Genomic DNA, 21,361 nt, shown 5'->3' on the forward strand with positions numbered 1-21,361 from the left:
GGGACTTTAGGGCCTTAACTGACCCCTTATCACCCAGGGACAGATGCTATACTCCAGGCTGCAAAGGGAGCGAACATATATTTACATATTTCTATCCACTAACTACAATTGAAATACTTTAAAATTCCTCTTGCTAGCTCCTCATTTCAAACCCAATATTAGATATTATTATATCTCAAATTATATACTTTCATAACCAATAAAGCTAATTACCATTGACTGTCCTGTTCTTACCACTATACTTCTTATATTAGCATTTCAAAATTCATTTAAAAATCCTCTGTTCTACCAAGGGGAACATTGAACATTATAAAATTTCTTACCAAGAGTTAACTGACCTTTAAAAGGAAGGAAGTGGTCCTTTTTTTATATTGTCAACAATAAGATATAAAATTAATCTTAATAGTGAATATTCATTCACAACACTTTACCTTTGACTTAAATAATCATTAAGATCAAATTATTGAGTCATCTCTTCTAGATTATGGCCTTGCAAATGATTATGCTAACTGGGCATTGCAGTGAGTTTATTTAGCTAACGGATGACTAGCAAAGTTCATCCCAAACTATGTATATAGGAAGACTTCTTTGTTTTAAAAATACAAATTTTATTTTAAAGCTTTTTATGATCAGGGCCTGCTTTTGCCTTTTGAAAGTCATTTTTCTTCTGTCAGTAATGGTTCTGGTTGAAGGTCCCAACAGTAGATAAGTCACTGACGGTTATAAAAGACCTGTTGCTTTAAGACTGTAAACTTGTAATAATTGTGGAAAACGTTTCATAATGTGTATCAAAACATCATGTTTTTAAATAGATGCATCATATTGTGAAATAAATACAATTTTAAATTTTCAATTATCCTACCATAAATCCGAGAAAAAGAAAAAAACAGTAGGTGATAGAAGGAGAAATATGACTCTATGCCACCTCAAGGTACTGACAGTTTACTTGAATAGAAAATGTGATCGCAAGGTGAGGACTAGGGGTGCCTTGGGGTGTGAACATGTGTCTGAAGAAGTATGAATCTATTCCCCTAAATCACATACAGTGTTATAAACCAGTATTACTTCACCAGAAAAGTAACACACACAAAAAGTATGTGTGATCATAGATAAATACAGAATGTGATCAATTTAAAGGAGAGACACCCTCCTCCTGACAGAGAGGTAGATGAAAACTTTTCAAACTTGTATCAAAATGCTAAGAAATTCTATATGATAGAATGAGTTAAAGGCAATGTATTAGGTAAAGGCTGGGGATGTAGGTTGGAGCCAGAGTTTGGAGAATTTGGATGGCCTTCTCAAATATTCTTACTTACCTGGTAATGGAGAATCTTACGAGACATTTATAATCACCTCCCCACTCCACACCCGTTTGAAAGTAAAACTTGGTCATCATATAGAATTCGGAAAGTACAAAAAAGGTATACAAAATAAATGCAAAATCATTCATAAATTTACTGTCACTTTCTGTTCACCACTGTCTTATCTCACAATTCTATTTCCTGACCCACAGCGGCATAATTAGAACCACACTTCCAAATGGCATTTAGGTGATGTGTAGTAAGTTGGAGGGGAACAGAATGCAATAAATCTGTTGTGGGAGAATTTAATTATTAGGGAGGGCTTTGAACAGTCAGGGAATAGGAAGGAATGAGAGTGAGCAAGAATCCTTTGAAAGATAGACACACCAGTAGAGTTTGATTACTTTTAAGGGATGGGGTGGGGAGAAAGAAGATTTGTTACAGGACTGACTGTCATTCAGACCCACAGGGCCAAAAGGATCCTGTTGCCATCAAATGTGAGATACCCTGGACACAGAGGACAGGAGACATTAATAATTGTCCTTTGAGTACTTTGAGTTTGAGATGCTGTGAAGGTACTAAAACCGGTCCAGAAATGTGGACTATCCACACAGAGCCAGGAACTCCCAGGAAGCAGTGCTTGCTGCATCCTTTTCTTTGTTTACAGAGAGTTCACCTATTTTTAACAAAGAAATTACCAGTTACCTTTGCTGGCATTTCCTTGTGTATGGACAGTTTCTGAAGTGTGGACACAATTGATTTAAGGTTAGTAACTAACGTAATATTTGCAAAGCCATCATTTCTATTACAAGATATATGAGGGCAAGGTTAGTGCGTTTCAAGGGTCAGTGAGCCCTAGATTCGACCATTAATCCTATGGTAATGGAAGTAATGGCAGCTTTCACCTCAAACACAAGAATAATGTGACACCACTGTCCTCCACATGTTTTGACAAAGATTGCTGATTATCTCGTTTCCTGCAAAGCATTCCTGCCCTTTAGGCTTTGCCTGTAAATAAGGGAAGCAGTAGACAGATATCATTTGTGGATTTACTGTCTTGTTGACATTTTCAACAGTGATCCAAAATTAGTCAATTACATTGACTATAGTTCTTAAGAACTCTAAATGGAAGGGACAGTTTGCTTATGAGAAAGCAGAATCTTTCCTGCTTTGTGGGGGTAACCTGATTACTATTAAATTGGATCAGTGCTGCTCAGAATGTAGTAAAATTTCTTTTGCATCTAGTCCTAGGTTGACTGGCTCAGCTTTGTACTATAGCATCAATGTTCTCATGTGTGTATGCATTTCCTAACAATTGGTTATTTGTGCTTTAGTCTTTAGTCTTGTTTCTCAGTTTTCCACCATGTGATAGCTGGCCTCAGCTTGCAGAGTTTCAATATTAAGCATATTTTACTCATGACCTTCACAGAAATTAAGTTTCATTTATGCTATGTAGTTCTTACTTGGCCCTCCCTCAAGGAGAATTTTTGTTGTTGTTTGCTTTGCTTTTAGTTTTGCAGCTCTATCAGTATCTACATTTATTTGATTTTTTAAGAGAATGATGCAACCTTTGTTTATATTATTTAACCCTGGTAGATGATGAACTTCAAGTATGGACGTTCCCTTCCAGAGACCAGCACACCACTTAAGTAGATAGGTCTTCACCTAGCATGTGTTTGACACAATTTCACCCTTAAAAACTTAGAGATGTAGGGCCTCCCTGGTGGCACACAGGGTTAAGCACAGCACTATGTAGCTATCCACAGCCTCTGCAGCACCAGTTCAGATCCCAGCCTGCCAGGGAGCTACCCACATGGCACAGCGGAATGCTCCTGCCTCTCCTGCTGCTCCCCTCAGCTGTGTGTTTCAGTCAGTCTGCCTGTTCTGCTCCCCACTCTGCCTCTGGTGAATCCTCTCATCGCCCCCCCACACCACTGGCCAGTACCCCAGTTCTTGTATGCATAAATAAATAAATCTTAAAAAAAACAAACTTAGAGATGTATTCAACAAAGGTAGGTCTTCCATTGCTGCTTTGTTCCCATGCCTTGTGCTGGACTGACCTTGGGAGAAATCTGGTTCTCAGTACCTTGGTTTATTCATGTTCCTTCTGAGACTGATAGTGCACTGTGTCCACAGCCCCGTCTTCCTTCTGCTCTTGGATGAGTGACTGCCCATATTACCAGGGGCACTTTGAATCTCTGCTACCTTGAGGACCGAGTATTCCATAAAGTTCCCCAAAAGTAAGAAGACAGAAGGTTCCTAGAACTTTTTTTTCTTTTAAGATTTATTTATTTATTTATACAAGCACTGGGTACAGTCAGAAGCACGGGAGGGTGAGAGAATTCACCAGAGCCAGAGCAGGGAACAGAACAGGCAGACTGACGAAATACACTGCTGAGGGGAGCAGTGGGCGGCAGGAGAGGTCTGCGCGCCATGTGGGTCCCTCACGGGTGGCCGGGGATCGAACCGGCGCTGCAGAGGCTGTGGGCAGCTTCGCAGCCCAGCGCTCAACCGCTGCGCCACCAGGGGAGGCCCAGCTCCTAGAACTTTTAGCTCATCTCTCTTCTCCTGAGTCGATTTCCCTTCCTTCAATCCTCTTCTTAAACTCTTTCTCTGGGAGGAAAATGCTGTCAGGTTTGGAGCATATGAATTTTATTCCCACCACTGACCGTGAGTCACAAAGTTCTTCCCACATATTTTTTTTCCCATCTCTTATTGTTCATTCACCAGTCTTAGCCATATAGACTTAGTTGCCATTCTAAAATGGCCTTTTTTTTCTATGTTACTCATGCCCCTCTTTCTCACAGAATGCCCTCTACATACCTTTCTTTCCTCCATTATTATTTGCTGACACTAACCACGGCTAGCTGAAATCTGTAATTTTAGGAGCTCTCTGCAAATTGTTTTCTTGTTTGCCTCTCCTGCCCTCTCTGCAATGTCTCCACCGTGAGCTTCTGTAGTGTTGTCTGTGTGTCTCTGTTGTATCTCAGATGCTGGTTACAGTCACAGGTTTGAGATAGTTTGCTATTCCCAATACTGATCGCACTAGCCTCTGAACAATTGCATGAGAATCTGAACTGAGAATCAGTAGCTCAAGGAAGAGAGGAAGCACATATTAGAGGTTTTTCCTACTTTCTTTTTGTGGTTGATTTCTAGCTTGATAGTATCGTGATTGCAGAAGATACTGGATAGAATTTCAATTTTCATGAACTTAGTGATATTTATTTTGTGACTCAGCATGTGGTTTATCCTGATGAATATGGTCTTTCCTGGCACCTGGGTCTCTTGTTGAACTATCAAGCAGGCTGTGTTCTCACAGTGAATTAATGTTCTCTCCTTTCATGGGCTGTTGGGGAGAGGCTGGTATCACTTCCAATGCACTGGTACTACACCTGACTGTTTCTCAGTTTTACTGTTTCTCAGCTTTTCCTTCCCTTTAGGATTGTTTCTGGCTCTCTTCCTTGCTAAGACACTGGTTCCCACTTCCCCAGACTCATTCCAGATGTGGTCACCTCCTGTCTGGATGCTTATCATTGGTATTCTTGAGTGAAACAATGACTCAAGGATCCTGTCTGTCTACCATCTTCTCTTCCCAAGTTTTAAAGTTTAGTGCATATCTTACTACTCATAATTAACAGTGAGTTTATTAATTCTATTAATTTCTATATAACTTCACTCAGTGCTTTTCATGACCCACTTCATTGATTTTACAACACTTATAGGTAACTGTCAGCACTTGGGAAACAGTTGCTCTTAATTTCCATATTTCACCCTGTGATGAAGACTTGAAGTGTTGATGTATCAGCTGGTGTCAGCCAGAAAAACTGAACCAGTTAGAGACTTATTGAAAAAAAAAAATTGGCTTTTGCAATGGTGGAGTCTAGTAATGCAAGTCTGAAATCTGTAAGGAAGACTATCAAAATGGGAAGGAGGCTGGGACTCTGAAATATACTGAAGCTGCTCTATGCAGGAAGAATTTCTCCTTCCTTTGGGAAGCCTCAGCTCTGAGCTTAAAGTCTTTTCTGTTGATTGAATCAGGCCAACCCAAATTATCTAGGGTAATCTCCACCATGTAAAGTCAACAGATTTGGGACTTTACTCATATCTACAAGACTCTCGCAGTGACACCTACAATAGTGTTTGGTCTCCTTTTAACAGTCAAGTTACCTTGTGTACATTGTTCTCAGGAAAAATCTGGAACTTGGTGTTCTCTTCTCAAGATTCCCAAGACCTTAGAGTTTAACAGTTAGCTCTCATGACACCACTCAGCCCTCCCATTAGAGGTGTGATTGGTGGGGGCTGTGCATGGGCAGTGTAAACTTCCCTTGCAAGCCACAGTTTCCCTATCTATTCTCAACATAAAACCTGAAAACCTCTTTGGTGTGGCAAACAATCCCCTTTCTTCACTGGAATCTCAATTTGCACACATGCTGTAGCACCCTTGCATCTGTTCTCCTGTTTAGACACTTCATAAGTTTCTCCCTTCTTGGACCTTCAGAAACAGTGCTGGCATTGGTAGTGGCAGAAGTGAATACCAACTGCTAAGGCAAATGCTAGAACAGATACTGGCTTACTAACTCATTCTGCATCTGTACAGAGAATTAACTTCTATGAATGAGAAGTCAGTTATTTGTTCTGGGACATCACCCCACTTGCCCCCAAAAAGGTGCCAGTTGGTACCAATTAGTTCAGTATTTCTGTGGTGAAGACACCTGTCCAGTGGAAACTGGACCAAGATCACGATTTATTTCATTCCATCTAACAGTTGTCCATTATAAAGCATATGTCTATGATTTAAGCTAAAAATCTGGCTGAGCTGAAAGAGAACATTGCTAATTTCTCATGGATATTTTTAATTGTTTATAATAATTTGAAAAATACTGTGAAAAACATGCACATCAGCGGAATCACCCAGTTTTCGGCTAAACTCTACTGGAAAAAACTAGTTTGGGCTTCACTCTCTTAGAATTTGTTCAAATTGAGAATGAGCTAGTTTTATATTTATGAAGGAATTTCATCCTGATTCCTTTAATGGTATAAATTGTTTTGCAATGAGACGTGAAGCTTGTTTTTAAGACTTCAAGTACTTTAATAGCACTATCTGCAGCTGAATGATACTAATTAGAATTGAATTCTACTTTGTTAAAGGAAGATATATAGAACCTTCTAATCTTTTCATTTCATTCATCAATTCTGTGTATGTAAATTTTACTTTAGTAAAATTCCACATATTTTGAAATACTCTTTCATAAAAAGTCTTCATATATGTGTATATTATACATAAAATGTCTTTCCACAGCATCATCCATAGCTATTTTAAATGTGAAGATTTTACATCCTTCGTATTTGGTTGTTGATATTATCTACAAGTATGAAGTGGTTGTTGCTGTTGATAATAATAAAAGTGTATGTTTGATTTTTATCATGAATTTTGTACACATTCGAAGGATATATCTGAGGAAAATATATTTGAGGAAAATTTTGTAACATTCCAAATGATATAAAGGGAAGACTATGAAGATACGATTACCCTTCATCAGATGTCAAAAAACAGTAATGCAGCCAGTAATGCCCTATTTTAAGGGCTTTGTGATGGTTAATTTTGTGTGTCAACTTGACTAGGGCACAATGCTGGGTATTTGGTCAAATGCTATTTTAGATTTTTCTGTGAGGGTGTTTTTGAATAAGATTAACATTTAAATTGGTGGATTTTGAATAAAGCAAGTTGCCCTCTATGAAGTGAGTGGGCATCATCCAACAAGTTGAAGGCCTTAATAGAGAAAGATTGACCTCTCTGAAGAAGAGGGAATTCTGCCAGAAACTTTATTTGCACTTGAACTGCAGCATCAACTTTTCCTTGGGTTTTCAATCTGCTGCTTTGCCCTGCAGATTTTTGATTTGTCAGCCTCCATAACCACATGAGCCAATTCCTTAAAATATATCTATTTTAACATAGATATGTATATATATATTATATGTGACATATGAATATGTATATGTAAAACAAATTCATACACACCTTGTTGGTTGGGTTTCTCTGAAGAATGTGATGAATAGCCTTCTTTGTGTTGCCTTTTTTAAAAAAAAATTAATTTTATATATATTTTTACATCATTTTTCATTTTTGCACAATGTATGTGTTTTCATCTTGGTTATAGTCCCCATACAATTCCCACCACCCTTGTTTTGATCCTACTCCTTTCTCCCCCTCCCAACCCCCCGTAGTGTTTCTCTGGTTTATAGATGCTTGTTGATTTTGATTTATTAGTCTTTTTCCTTGTCCATTATTTAGGTTTTCTAAATTCCTGCAATGAGTGAGACCATTGGTATTTTTCTTTTTCTTTCTGGCTTATTTTGCTGACCATGATCCCTTTCAGCTCCATCCATGTTGCTGCAAATTGCATAAGTTTATCTTTTTTGCGCTTTCCCGCTATCCATGAGAACAATAGGATAGTGTTACCGCGAGCGAGATCCACCTTTTATCCTTACAAACTTTGCCTTCAGTAGTTATTATATACATCTTGTATATTGTCTTCTGAACTTCAGATTCTCATGTAGGAATGAAAAATGGGCACTGTCTTTATTTACCCTTTTTTTTTGCCATAATTACTGCATCATTTGACACAGTGTTAATGATAATTTGTGTGCAGTTTCATATTGTCTGTAAATTTACTTCCGCATATACATCATCATATTTACAGGCATAACTTTGTTAGTGGGATGTTTAGTTGTCATGTCAGGTCCAATCACCATTCCAAATCACCAGTCCTCACCCTAGGATCAGCTAATTTTTAAAGAACCTAATTAGAAGTTTTCACTCCGGAGATGGAGACTTCAAATTTGCACAAGATGATTTGTTAATATCATGGATGTAACAAATACTTGATTAAATAAATGATATTAAAACTATCTATTGTCCTTAGAAATATTTTGTCAATGGACTGTGAGCTAGGCAAGGCCAGCAAGCTTTTAGAGTAACACCTGACACCTCTTGCTTATTTGGTCCTGTTTTTTCACATGTATTCTGTTGAATGGGATTCAGATAGAAGGTTAGACACATCCTACTGTAGAATATTGTCACAAATATTTAGGTAGATAGAACTGTGGGTCTGTTTATTCACTTTCCTGCTTGTTCATATTTTTGCACAGAGCAGAAAGCACTTACCTGTTTAGAATCTTTGGATTCTGCTTATGTTTACATCCAAAAGGCAGATAATTGTGAACTTTAGTTTTCATTTTAAGTTTGCTAAAAGAACCTGACATACTTACTGGCATGTACTGGGCAATCAAAAACTACACTTCTTTTTAGCATAAATAAATCAATGAATTGACTTTGGTTCTGGGGAAAAAAAAGGAAAGTGCAGTTAAACATTATTCTAAGACTGCAGGGTCCTCCTTTTATGAGGATGGTTTATCATAGCCTTCCCAAGCTTGCTTTTAGTTACAGCTTACAGTCTCTCTACTAAAGCCACTCACATCATATGAAGGTGAAGTAGGGTTCTGCCAAGAAAGGTGGCAATAAGTGGGGCCTGTTGGTGGAAGCAGTGAATGCTAGGCTCACCTCCAGGAGCATGCTGAGCCCAACTACCATCTGAAACACAGTGTGCAACCCCCTGGAATACTTTCCATCTTGGATGTATCAGGAAGATGGAGCAGAACCCAGAGGACAGGCAGAAATGAGGCCTGTAGAAGCATTGTGGGAGATTTCTTCCAGTCAGTATTTATAGAAAATCCCGAATTTATTTTGACCTGCATTGATTAAAGAAAATGTGTCATAAAGCAGTGAAGGAAATGTGTTTTTTTTCTTATTGTTGAAATATTGTTGCTGTTATTTTGAAAAAGTGCTGCAGCTCAAATTACCCAAAATATAAAAACAAATTATTCTAGTTGAAATCTTATAACAAGCTAATTTTCACTTTGCTTTTCAGCCTTGCATTGCTGGGTCAAAAATGTTATTGCTAACTACTTGTAAACATATTTCATGTGTAAAGATACCTCTGCTGAAAAGCAAAGGATAAGGTCTTGTTTTGTTTCCTTTGATCAAGGAATGAAATATAGCCTGTTAGCTCCGAAACAAGAAGTCTTAAATTTAGACATCCTTTTGTTTGCTTTCCTCAGCAAATAACACAAGAACAATGTGAGGTGAATGAACTATAACTATATACAGATAGAAAAAAATAAGTCTTGATGCTGTTGAATATAAGAGCACAGGATGCTACTGGCCTGTAGATGTTTTTGTGTTATGACAATGTCACAATGGGACTCTGATTATTATTTATCTACATTTTTACAAAGCATTTCGATATGATAAATAAAAATGGTAGACCTCCTGTAAGAATATTGAAAGAATCAAAACTGTATAAATGAGGGCCTCCCTGGTGGCGCAGCGGTTGAGCACTGGGTTGCGAAGCTGCCTGCGGCCTCTGCGGCGCCGGTTCAATCCCCGGCTGCTCCCGGCCACCGGAGGAGGGTCCCACATGGCGCACAGACCTCTCCTGCCGCCCGCTGCTCCCCTCAGCAGTGTACTTCGGTCCTTCTGCCTGTTCTGCTCCCAGCTCTGGCTCTGGTGAATTCTCTCACCCTCCCGCGCTTCTGACTGTACCCAGTGCATGTATAAACAAAACAAACAAATAAATAAATAAAATAAAATAAAATAAAACATGCCTCTATAAATAAAAATTAAAAAAAAAAACTATATAAATGAAAAGGGAATTTTTCACCTAGATCAACTTTCTGTTCTACCCTGTTTCTTTCTGGTTTAGGCAAAGCAAAGCATGTCAGGTAATGAGCCATGTAGTAATAGTGCATTGCTCTGTACAGGTAGGGATTTGGGGAAGCCACTTCACTGTATAATATCAAATTAGTTATATAGATTTTTGTTTCAGGAGCATTAAGTATCAGTGATAAAATATTCAAAACTTATTTATAAAAGAGCGTATGAGATAAGTCATTTGGTTATCTCTCATTTTATCTGGGAAAGCTTTCCCTTCCCCTCTGTTGAACCCAGCATGATTACATGGATTTTCTCTTTTCACAACTACTTTATGGGGTGGATATTATTTTTAGAGCAGTCATTTTGTAAATAAAGAAACTGAGGTTTAGAGTGGTTTTACAATTTGGCAAGAGCTACATAGCTAGAGAATTTAGGCGGCATTAATTTAGATTAAAATTGGTATCATGCTTATAGATATATTTGCAATCTATGTAAATCTGCAGTGTGCTTTTCTTGGTTTAATAAATTCTATTTCAGAGCCTTCTCAGGTCACATAGATAGATCTTTTTAATCATTCCATAAAATTACATATTCCTATATATCATAATTTCGTAAGGCATTTCTCTGTCTGCAGACGTTTAGGTTATTTCCCTTCTTGGGGATTACATATAGTGCTCTAATGAGGTCCTTACACATTCATCTTAGTGCACACTTGTATTTCTGTAAATATTTAGATGTGGCATTTTTAGGTCAAAGTTACTTTTAAAGTATTGATAATTGGTTTCAAATTATGCTTTTTCCCCATATTTTCCCAAGCATATTCTTTCCCCTGTATCGTCATAGATACTAGATGCTGCAATCTATTTAAAAAAAAAATCTTATGGATAAATACATCATATCTTCTTCTTTTAGTTTGCATTTGATTAATTTTTTAAAAATATTTATACATGCAAGAACTGGGGTACAGGCCAGAGGTGGGGGGCTGAGAGGATTCACCAGAAACAGAGTGGGGAAGCAGAACAGGCAGAGTGACTGAAATACACTGCTGAGGGGAGAAGTGGACGAGTCAGGAGAGGTCTGCTGCACCATGTGGGTTTCTCCCTGGCCGGCCGGGAATCGAACCCATGCTGCAGTATCTGTGGATAGCTTCATAGGTTGCGTCTTAACCCCTTGCGCCCTCAGGGAGGCCTGCATTTGATTGATTTCTAATGAACTAAATGTCTTTACATAATTGAACATTACTATTTCTTCACTGAATTCTCATTTTTCCTTTATTTAGACATGTAGTTGCTTGAGTTGACAAACCCTTTACATGCTATGAATATTCATATTTCATTTTAATATTTGGCATTATTGTCTCCTGGTATTTGACTTTTGTTATAACTTTATTGCATTTTATTTTGTTGTCCAAAACTTTTTAGCATTGATCTGTAATAATTCCTTTAGTATTTCTTAGATTTGTGGCTTTGTTGGAAGGTTCTCTCTAGATAATGAATTACATATCGGTTCATATTTCCTTTTGGCACTTATATGGTTTATAATTCAATCAGAAGTTTATTTTTGTTAGTTTTATGAAATAGGAATATTTTTCAGATGTTTATTTATTTCATTTTTTCCATACTATATTTGAATAACCTACCATATCTAATTTGAATATAAAGTAGAGGAGTGAAACAGAAAAAAATATAAAAACAGATATTTCTGCTCTTGGGCCAAAACTATGTTGCCTTAAATAAAGTTTTATTATATGTTTTACTGTCTAGTAGGGTGCTGTTTTCACCCTTATTTTATTTTTCAAATGGTTTGTTTTCATGAAAAATGTGGGTGAAATTTAATTTTTATTGCACTGAATGCACATTACATTAGGGCACACTGATATTTACAGTAATTTAGGAACATTAATGTCTTTACAGTACTAAGGATTTTAATCTAGGAACTTTGTATAATATCATACTTACTCAAAGTTTTTTGTATTCTTCAGTTATATTTTATAGAGATAGATATCCTGGTACGTTTGTAGTCAGTAATTTGTAGATATTTTATAATTTCTGACTTTTTGTTATACTTTCTAAAGCATTGTTTTGTATATTGAATTTTTAAAATTCTGTTACTTTACTGAACTCGTATTAGTTTTAACAGCTTTTCAGTTAAATCTCTTGAATTTTCCAAGTGAACAACAGTATAATCTGCAAATAATGAATCTCACTTTTCTTTTTCAATTATTTAGTTTTCTTTCCTTTGTACTCCCATAATTTATCACGCTGTGAGCAAGCTGAAGATGAAAAATATAGTAACATATTATTTCTTTCCTGCAGAAAGAAATTATTTTTCTGCATATATAATAATCATTCCTAGAAGCCTCAGAAGTTATTCAGAGTACAGTACCATTTCCCAATATGTAGCATATAATTTTTTGCTTTATTTAATTTCAGGATACCCTCAAATGAGCTTTATAACCCAGTCTGTTATATCAAATGTATCAAAAAAAATTTAATAGGGATTGTTTTAGGATCCTGTAAAAAAGACAGGGGATTGTAATGTATTTGAAACAGTTTTCCACTGCTTACTAAATATATATACACATGCATATTATGTGGTAACAAAATTAAGTTGTGGTCCAGAATGAATGCTATTGAAATCCTTATTCTAAAGTCATATTCATGGGTCTATTAGCAGAAGTAGAGGAGTGGCAAGCATTAATGAAATAACTTCCAGTCATATCTGCTGATAACTTCTGGGAAATTAAATTGCAGATCCAGCTAACGTTTGAAAGTTTGCTCTTCCAAGCTAACATTTGAAAGTTTGCAGATCCAGCTAACTTGTGAAAGTTTGCTCTTCTAGGCTTGCTGTAGTCTACTCAACTGTCTATGTTTTCCAGAAGATGAGGATAGTAGATGAATGGATGGATGGGTGGGTGGGTGGATGCATTCTGTTTAGGGTCTTAGATATGAAATATGTGCTCCTTCATTTCTATATTCAAATGTATGAATCCTTATTTATTTATTTATTTATTTATTTATTTATTTATTTATTTAAAGATTTATTTATTTATACAATAACAGGGGTACAGGCCGGAAGTGCGGGAGGGTGCGAGAATTCACCAGAGACAGAGCAGGGAGCAGGGCAGGCAGATGACTGAATAACATGGCTGAGGGGAGCAGAGGGCAAGAGAGGAGAGGTCTGCTGTGCCATGTGGGTATCTCCCCGGCCGGCCAGCCAGGAATCGAACCCATACTGAAGAGGCTGCGGACAGCTCCACAGCATTGCGCTCAACCTGCTGCACCACTGGGGAGGCCCTCCTTATTTATTTTTTAAGACACAACTCAAGTACTCTGTCACATGAAATTCTGCCCTTTCTCAGGAAGATGAAAGTCACTTGGTATATTCCTCTGTTACATCAGTTTGTCGTATTTATTGCAGTTGTTTATTTTGACTTCTGTGTCCCTACAAAGCTGTGAGCTACCTGAGACTGTGCTTTCTCTAATGTCTAGTACAACGTCTGGCATAGAGCTGGTACTCTGTCAATTTGTGATGAATGAATAAGTGTGAAAAGTGATTTCCCAAAGTACATAAGGGAAGTATAAGGGCAAAGGGGCTGCCTGAGAGAAAGTCACAAACCTGGAAATTTAAGAAAAACATTAGTGTATTTTATAGAAGGAAAACAGAAAGCATATTTTATGAAAAGATAAATAAAAATGGCTCAAACTCTACAGTTTAGAAATCTGCATTTTGATACAGAAATATTTATCCTGTTGGAAGAATATTGCGTGATGCTACGAAAACAGGTTAAAAGTCAGGAAGAAAACCAGTATACATTCTGGTACAAATTCTATATGAGAAGCCTAAATCTTTAGGAACCTAACTACATCCATTTCTGTATTTGCAATATGTATTCCCCGTTAATAGATAAAAATATCATACCAAAGTTGCCAGTTTTCCAATATTAAACCACACTGCAAATAGGTTGGCCAACTTCGTAGTTGTAAATTTGATTTCTTTCAGTTTTGTTCTTCCTGCTGTTTTTATTATTATGTACACTTTAAAAAAACAGCTTACAGATTTTAGTATTTTGGGAGACATTACAGAGCTGTTCCAAGCATTATTTAGATACATAATAATTGTCGAATTTAACTGCACGTGTCAGTTTTTTATTATTTTAATTGGGCTTGATAAATTATATTTATTTCAAATATTCTTCTGCTCTATGAAAGGAGATAAATATTGGTATCCAAATATTATATTCTGTGGCTACTGTTTTCTCCTAAATTATTAAAAATGATAGAATGCCATACGATTTTAGAAGACTAAATTTTTTTTCTGATTCAGTTTTCCTTTCTTAATATTTCAATTGATTTTAAAAATAAAAGTTGTTTAGAAGAAATTAATTATGTTAATTTGTCAATTTATACTGAATGGATTTTTGCTTTTTCTTTGTAAAGTCAACTTTTGTGGATTATCATCATTTTGTTGACTTCTCATTACAGGTTTTCAACACATATTCCAATGAAGACTATGACAGGAGAAATGATGAAGTTGACCCCGTGGCTGCTTCAGCTGAGTATGAACTTGAAAAGCGTGTGGAAAAGTTGGAACTTTTCCCAGTAGAGCTGGAGAAGGGTATGTGAACTCTACAAGGTTTATACTGTCATTATATTGTTATATCAATAATACAGAAATTATTTTCCCTCAGTAAAGCCTTTTCTAAGGATTAGATAAAGTTTTCGTTCTCATGGAAAATCTTATTCATTAAATTTCAAAATATTGGTTGATATGGATTCTGTATAGATGGTACATTGAGAGCTTTGCTCCCTTCCCTCCCCAACTGAAACCCATCTACTTAGTTGGTAGGGAAGGGGGTTTAGAGTAAGACGTCATAAGGAGTATGGGCTAATGTTTTGTTGGTACACTTGGCAAGGGTTGGTGATGGTAGAGCCCAGAGGCAGTTGTTGTAAGTGAGAACTTAGTGCAGGTGGTTGTGTTTTTTTTTTTTTTTTTGGATTGAGAGTGGTCATATTAATAGATGGCTAGACTCCAAATGTGGTAGATATGGGGAATGCTTAGTCTTCAGAAAACACTGAACTTTAAGAATGAAAGGCAGTGGAATCTTCTCCATCTATGATGGGAGAAGGCTAAAAGAGTAGAGAGAGCGGAAGAAGGGCTTCTGCTGATTTCTCTTCCTGGAATGATGGCTACCGTAACTGGGGACCCACAAGACCAGAAACAGCCGTGTTTATCTTCACCTGGGAACTGGACTGTAGCCCAATGAGCTGAAGAATTTCACATCTCAGAGAACTTTGAAAAAGTGGAACAATCACACAGCAGTTTGAATAACAAAAAGGAAACAAGCAGAACCACTAAAGGATATTTAAGTATTACTTAAAAAACACTCTTAAGCAAATTCACAATAATAACTGAAATATTGGTTTTAAAATTAAGCATTCCAGTACAAGAATTGAAGAGGAAATAATGGTTATTTTTGAAACTCAAATTGGTAACCAAAAGATCAAATCTAAGAAATGTGCCCAATTAATTCTCAAATGATGGAGCAAAAATTCAAGAAAAATCATGAAGGAAACCCAACAGCTAAATTGTAGGCAATAGAAGAGGAAAGACAATGGAAGACAGACTATTAGGCAAGAAATAGCAGAAAATTTTTCTGAGTTGATAAAACCTGCGCCTCATATGTAAAGGGGTTCATTTAATTGGCTGCAAGTGAGGGGACTTTATGGAAAAAAACCACTTAGGCATGGCCAAAGAAAAAAGTTCTAACATTCGAAGTTAAAAAGGTCTTCTGACATACCACCAGGCTAAAGTGAAAACAGATGCAAAGGTACTTGCAAAGACAAAACCATTAGACTACTAGATTTCTCATTTTATCGTTGAAAGTGGGGAGACATGTAAGTTCACATAATTCTAAGAAGAAAAAGAATGAAGTTCCAGGGATCCTTTTCTATCTCAGATATATTTACCTATCCAGTTGAAAAAAAGAAATTTGCTGGAAAATAAGGATTTAAAGAGAATATCACTCACATGCTTCATGTGAGTAATTTACTTCCCAATTATCAGGGAAGAAAATAAATGGAGGGCAACTTGTTTAAAACAGAAGAATAAAGAAAAGGCACTGAAAACTTAAGTAAAAGTACATGGACTAAGCATAAAATTGTTTGGATAAAAACATATAAAGAGTACCAGGCCTTATACCAAAGTTGTGTAGCCAATTATTCTCATTAAAAGACACCTTCATGTGAGTAATGCTTAAATTTTTCATTTGTCTAAAAATGTGAAAACCATTTTTAGCTCATGACTCATAAAAACAGCTGGATTTAGCTGTAGTCCATTGTATTGCATATAGTAGAAAACATGAGAACAGTTCAAATATTTGACGATGATAGAAAAGTCTATATAAAGTGTAGCATCTGTATTCAATAAAATATTACTTAATAATAAAAGTGAGACAACCTTAGTTTCACATAGCAGGACTTATTATCCTTACATACCTGAAATTGTGAGGATAAAAATTATAGCAAATCACAGAGGAAGCCATTTAATATAATTCAATTTATTTACATTTCAAAACCAGGAAAAATGGGCAGCAGATCTCTCAAGTCTTACCCACTGCTTTTCTTAACAATATATTTCAATAAATCCACGTTTTCTGTCCCCCCCCAAAAAAAAAAAACCCAGGAAAAATGAATCAACATATTGTCTAGAGAAAATAAGTAGTTTAATAAAGTAGTATTAAGAAAAGGAGGGAGTGATTCATACAATATGAAGAATAATAATTATGTGGGAAGACATGATATCAGGGAGGGGTATTGTAGACTTTTTGGGTTATTGGTAATGTTTTTATCTTTGTTAGGATATGGGTTTTTTTTTTAAAGAAACAGTCTTTTGTAGCTACATGTTTTCATAAACTTTGGCATCCTATATTTCATAATAAAAATTAAGATAGAAAAATTAAACTAGCAAAGTAACGATTACATTACTTTTAAGAGTTTTGAGGAACCTATTGCATACTCTTCATACTGGCTGCACCAGTTAACATTCTCACCAACAATGAACAAGGGTTCTTTTTTTCCTGCATTCTCACCAAAATTTATTATCTCTTACTTTTTAAATAACAGCCATTTTAACAAGTGTGATTATCCCATTGTTTTGATTTGATTTTCCGTCATGATTATCCACATTGAGCATATTTTTATGTATCTGTGTATCTTCTTTGGAAAAATATTCAGTTTTTTCCCCTACTTTTTAATCAGATTTGAATTTTTGCTATTGGGTTGCATAAATTCTTTATATATGTTGCATAATAATTCCTTTTTAGCTATATGATTTGCAAAAATTTTCTCCCATTCCATAGCTGCCATTTCATTCTATTGATGATTTCCGTAGTTTGTATAGTTCCTCTTCTTATTTTGCTTTAGTTGCTTTTGTTTTTGATGCAAAATGTAAAAAGTCAATGCCAAGACTGATGTCACGAAGCTTTAGCCCTTAAATTTTCTTCTAGGACTTTTATTAATTTCAGGTCTTAAATTTAAGTCTTTACTCCATCTCAAGTTGATTTTATAGAATATGTGTCTAGTTTTATTCCTTTGCATGTCATTTTACAGGTTTCCTTGCACCCTTTATTGGAGAAGCTATTCTTTCCTCATGTATATTCTTGACTCCCTTGTTGTAAATTAAGTGATCAAATATACATAATTTTATTTCTGGACTTTCTTCTTTTTCTTTGATCTATGTGTCTCTATTTATGTAGAGCCATTAGTATTTTGTAATATAGTTTGAAATTAGGAAGCATAACACTTTCAGCCTAATTCTTTCTTTAGATTGCCTTGGCTACTCAGAATTTTTTGTGATCCCACACAAATTTTAGGATTATTTGTTCTATTTCTGTGAAAAATATTGTTCTAAAAGCTTGTAATTTGTTTTGTTTTTATTTTTTTTTAATTTACTTATTTATGCGTACAAGAGCTGGGGTACAGGCCACAGTTGTGGGGAGTGAGAGGATTCACCAGAGACAGAGTGGGGAACAGAACAGGCAGACTGACTGAAGTACACTGCTGAGTCGAGCAGCAGAGAAGAGAGGAGCGAGTCAGGAGAGGTCTGCTGTGCCATGTGGGTTGCTCCCTTGGCCAGGGATTGAACTCGTGCTGCAGAGGCTGTGGATTGCTTCATAGTGTGGTGCTTAACCCCTTGTACCACCAGGGAGGCCCAAGCTTGTTATTTGTTTATAGAAACCTAAATATGATAGAAACTATAGATGATAATACCAGAGAATTCTGCTTTTACATTGAGGAATATAATAAATATTTCAGTTAAAATCAAAAATCATATTTGGAATGTTCTTTAAATGTAATAATCCATATAAACAATAAAATATTAAAGATGAAAGGTAACCATTTGCTAATATATACATATAGTGTAACATGCTGTATATTGTAAATATATCCATTAAATACAAAAACCAAAATATGCATGTGAAAAATCAAAATGATTCTAATTTTAATATTGTAGAATTTAAAAGATTATTGTAAAAGATGAAGTCACATTCAACATACGTAAGAAAATTTACAATTTTTTTTTCTCCTCTGTAATCAAATTAAGAACGTAAGAATGAAAATAGGAGCAGTACTTAATTTATAGTAGTACCAAAACACAAAATAATTCTTTAATTAGTAAGAAAAATATAGAATTTATCTGTAAAAAGTACATCTTTTTGAAAGATGTAATATCTAAACAAGAGATATATTCTTTTTTAAAAATGATTTATTTATTTATGCATACAAGAGCTGGGGTACAGGCCAGAGATGCGGGGGGTGAGAAGATTCACCAGAGACAGAGGGGGTAACCGAACAGGCAGACTGAGTGAAATAAACTGCTGAGGGGAGCAGCGGGTAGACAAGAGAGGTCTGCTGAGCCATGTGGGTTACTCCCTGGCCAGCTGGGTATTGAACTCGTGCTGCAGAGGCTTCGGATTGCTTCATAGTGCAGTGCTCAACCTCTTGCGCCACCAGGGAGGCCCACAAGTAGATATATTCTTGGACGAAAGGACATGGCATAGAAAAATTTCTCCTATGCTATATGTCTGATGCCTATAAATTAATATATAAGTATAATGCAGTTCAAATAGAACTACTATAAGAATTAGGTTGGAAGAGGGGATTACATAATATAGTAGTACATTTTATTTGGAAAAATATAGACCTAAGGGAAATATGAATAAGAATGTGAAAGATTTTGACTTCCCATATATCTGAGTACAATGTAAACCTCTGTAATCAGAATAAATTGTATTCACATAGCAATTGATCAGTGGAACAAAATAGGAAATCCAGGCAAACACGTTAGTAAGTATGAGTATTTAATATATGACACATATGATGCTCTTTTAGAAGTAACCAGGTGCTGGGCCTCCCCTGGTGGCACAGCAGTTGAGCGCTGGGTTGCGAGGCTGCCCGCAGCCTCTGCAGCGCCAGTTTGATCCCCAGCCACGGGTGAGGGTCCCACAAAAAAAAAAAAAAAGAAGTAACCAGGTGCTTTACCAGTTGTTCTCACATGACTTAGCATATATCTGAAAGAATTGAAAGTTGCACACCTTCTGTAGTATGATACAGAAATATTATACATGAATTAGACAATTAAATATTGAAAATAAACATGTTTTGTGGAAAATTTATGACATTTGTCATCCAGGCTTTTGTAACAGAGGGTCTTAACCAAAATGGAAAAGCAGAAGTTGCAAAATAGAAGATGGTGCAATTCAATCATACAAAATTTTTAAGCTTTTAAAAACAATATTGTCCAACAAAGCCATAGATAAGTGAAAAATCTAAGGAACTGGGAATCTTCATTGTAGACAACATGGAGTTAATATCTATTATCATGCTAAGAATCTTTGCAGATTACCAAGAATAAAAGACAGTTAAAACTCAGTAGGAAAACTGGCAGTTTACTGAAAAGGAAGTTTAATGCCCCACCTCATGTGATAACATGCACAAATCTCACTGGCACCTAGGAGTGCTAGTTCCTAAACCAACATGAGCTTCTCTCCTCATGAGAAAAAGTAAGTTCTGTGTTCCTGAGTAAGGCAATAGCAGCTTCCATAATAACACAGTATAACACAGCCTCAGTGTTTTCCATCTTTTCTGTCTTTTTCTGACTGCTTTGCCTAATTAATGCTCTGCCAGTCTTGAGGAAGGTTCCTAGAGAGGAAGAGAGGCAACTTGTGGGTATGTGGCAACACAGCCCTGGGACTCAGAGACCTTCACTTATGTGGTCCTGGACTTCCTCCACACTTGACACATCTCAGAGAAAACTATACAAAAATGAATTGGTATGTGGTCCCTGTGGGTTGATTATACCCTTGCTTTAATTGCCTTTCACTTATCCCCATGTCTTTCAGGAAGTCTACTCTGAAACTCAGGATAACTTAAGTTAATAACTTCCCACAGTTAGGTTTTAAGTTCTGCAAATCTGAGTAATTTTCCAGTTGGAGCAATAAGAGAAGCTATGGAAGGAAAAAAATTATTTTTACTGAGGTCTGAGTTCAGGCAGGGAAAATGGATTTAAAAGCTAAGACATAATTTTCATGCAGGATATTTGCAGGAAGAAACTATTTAATGGCATGACAGTTCAAGAGATTCCACATTTGAGAGGAACCTTTTGAATGTGCTGTAGTGAGTGTGGGAAAGTTTCACTTATAGTTCTACATTAGCTCAAAGTGAAAATTCATAACAAAGAGGAACTCCTCTGTATGCAATGATTGTGAACTAGAATTCAACTAATGTGTAATATACACCAGAGGTTGCATACAAGAAGCAAACCCAATGATTCAATGTGGAAGAGTCTGCAATAATCATCTCTTAACACAAGAACAAACACACTGAGGGGGAAAATTTTATGGATGTAAACACTATGGGAAGATTTTTGGTCATTATTCATCCCTTCATAAACATGAACAAATTTATGCTCTAGCGAAACCCTGTGGATATATGAACATGGGCAAGAATTCAGCTATACAGCTAAACTTTATAAACACGAGAGAATTCATGTGGAAGAGAAGAAACCTTATCCATGTGCCCAATGAAGGAGAACCTTCAACACAGATGTAACTTTCATGAGCATGTGAAAATTCCTTTCTCGGAGAATGAAATGAACTGTAATGAATGTTAGAAGATACTTACTAAGAAAAATTCTTTTGATGAACATGAGCATTTACACCAGAGAAACAATCAAAATGAAATAAATATGGAATGTCACATGCATTAAACATCCTGAGTGTAAAGAATAAAGGAAAGTCTCCAATGTTCACTTACACATTAGTTAATATTAAAGTTCCCACCCTGGA

General features: G+C 36.1%; 1 protein-coding gene across 5 annotated transcripts in view; it reads left to right on the top strand.

The window, feature by feature from the left end:
• PPP1R9A (protein phosphatase 1 regulatory subunit 9A) overlaps nt 1–21,361 on the top strand; it is a gene marked incomplete at both ends in the record, with an annotated part of 277,895 nt that overhangs the window by 144,422 nt on the left and 112,112 nt on the right. For all 5 annotated transcript variants that reach the window (XM_084230157.1, XM_084230159.1, XM_084230158.1 and 2 more), the window contains one exon: nt 14,499–14,631. In XM_084230157.1, coding sequence (XP_084086283.1) covers nt 14,499–14,631 — 133 coding nt within the window. The remainder of the gene's footprint in view (nt 1–14,498; nt 14,632–21,361) is intronic.

The sequence above is a fragment of the Talpa europaea genome, assembly GCF_964194135.1.
Source record: "Talpa europaea genome assembly, chromosome: 3".
Lineage (NCBI taxonomy): Eukaryota > Metazoa > Chordata > Mammalia > Eulipotyphla > Talpidae > Talpa > Talpa europaea.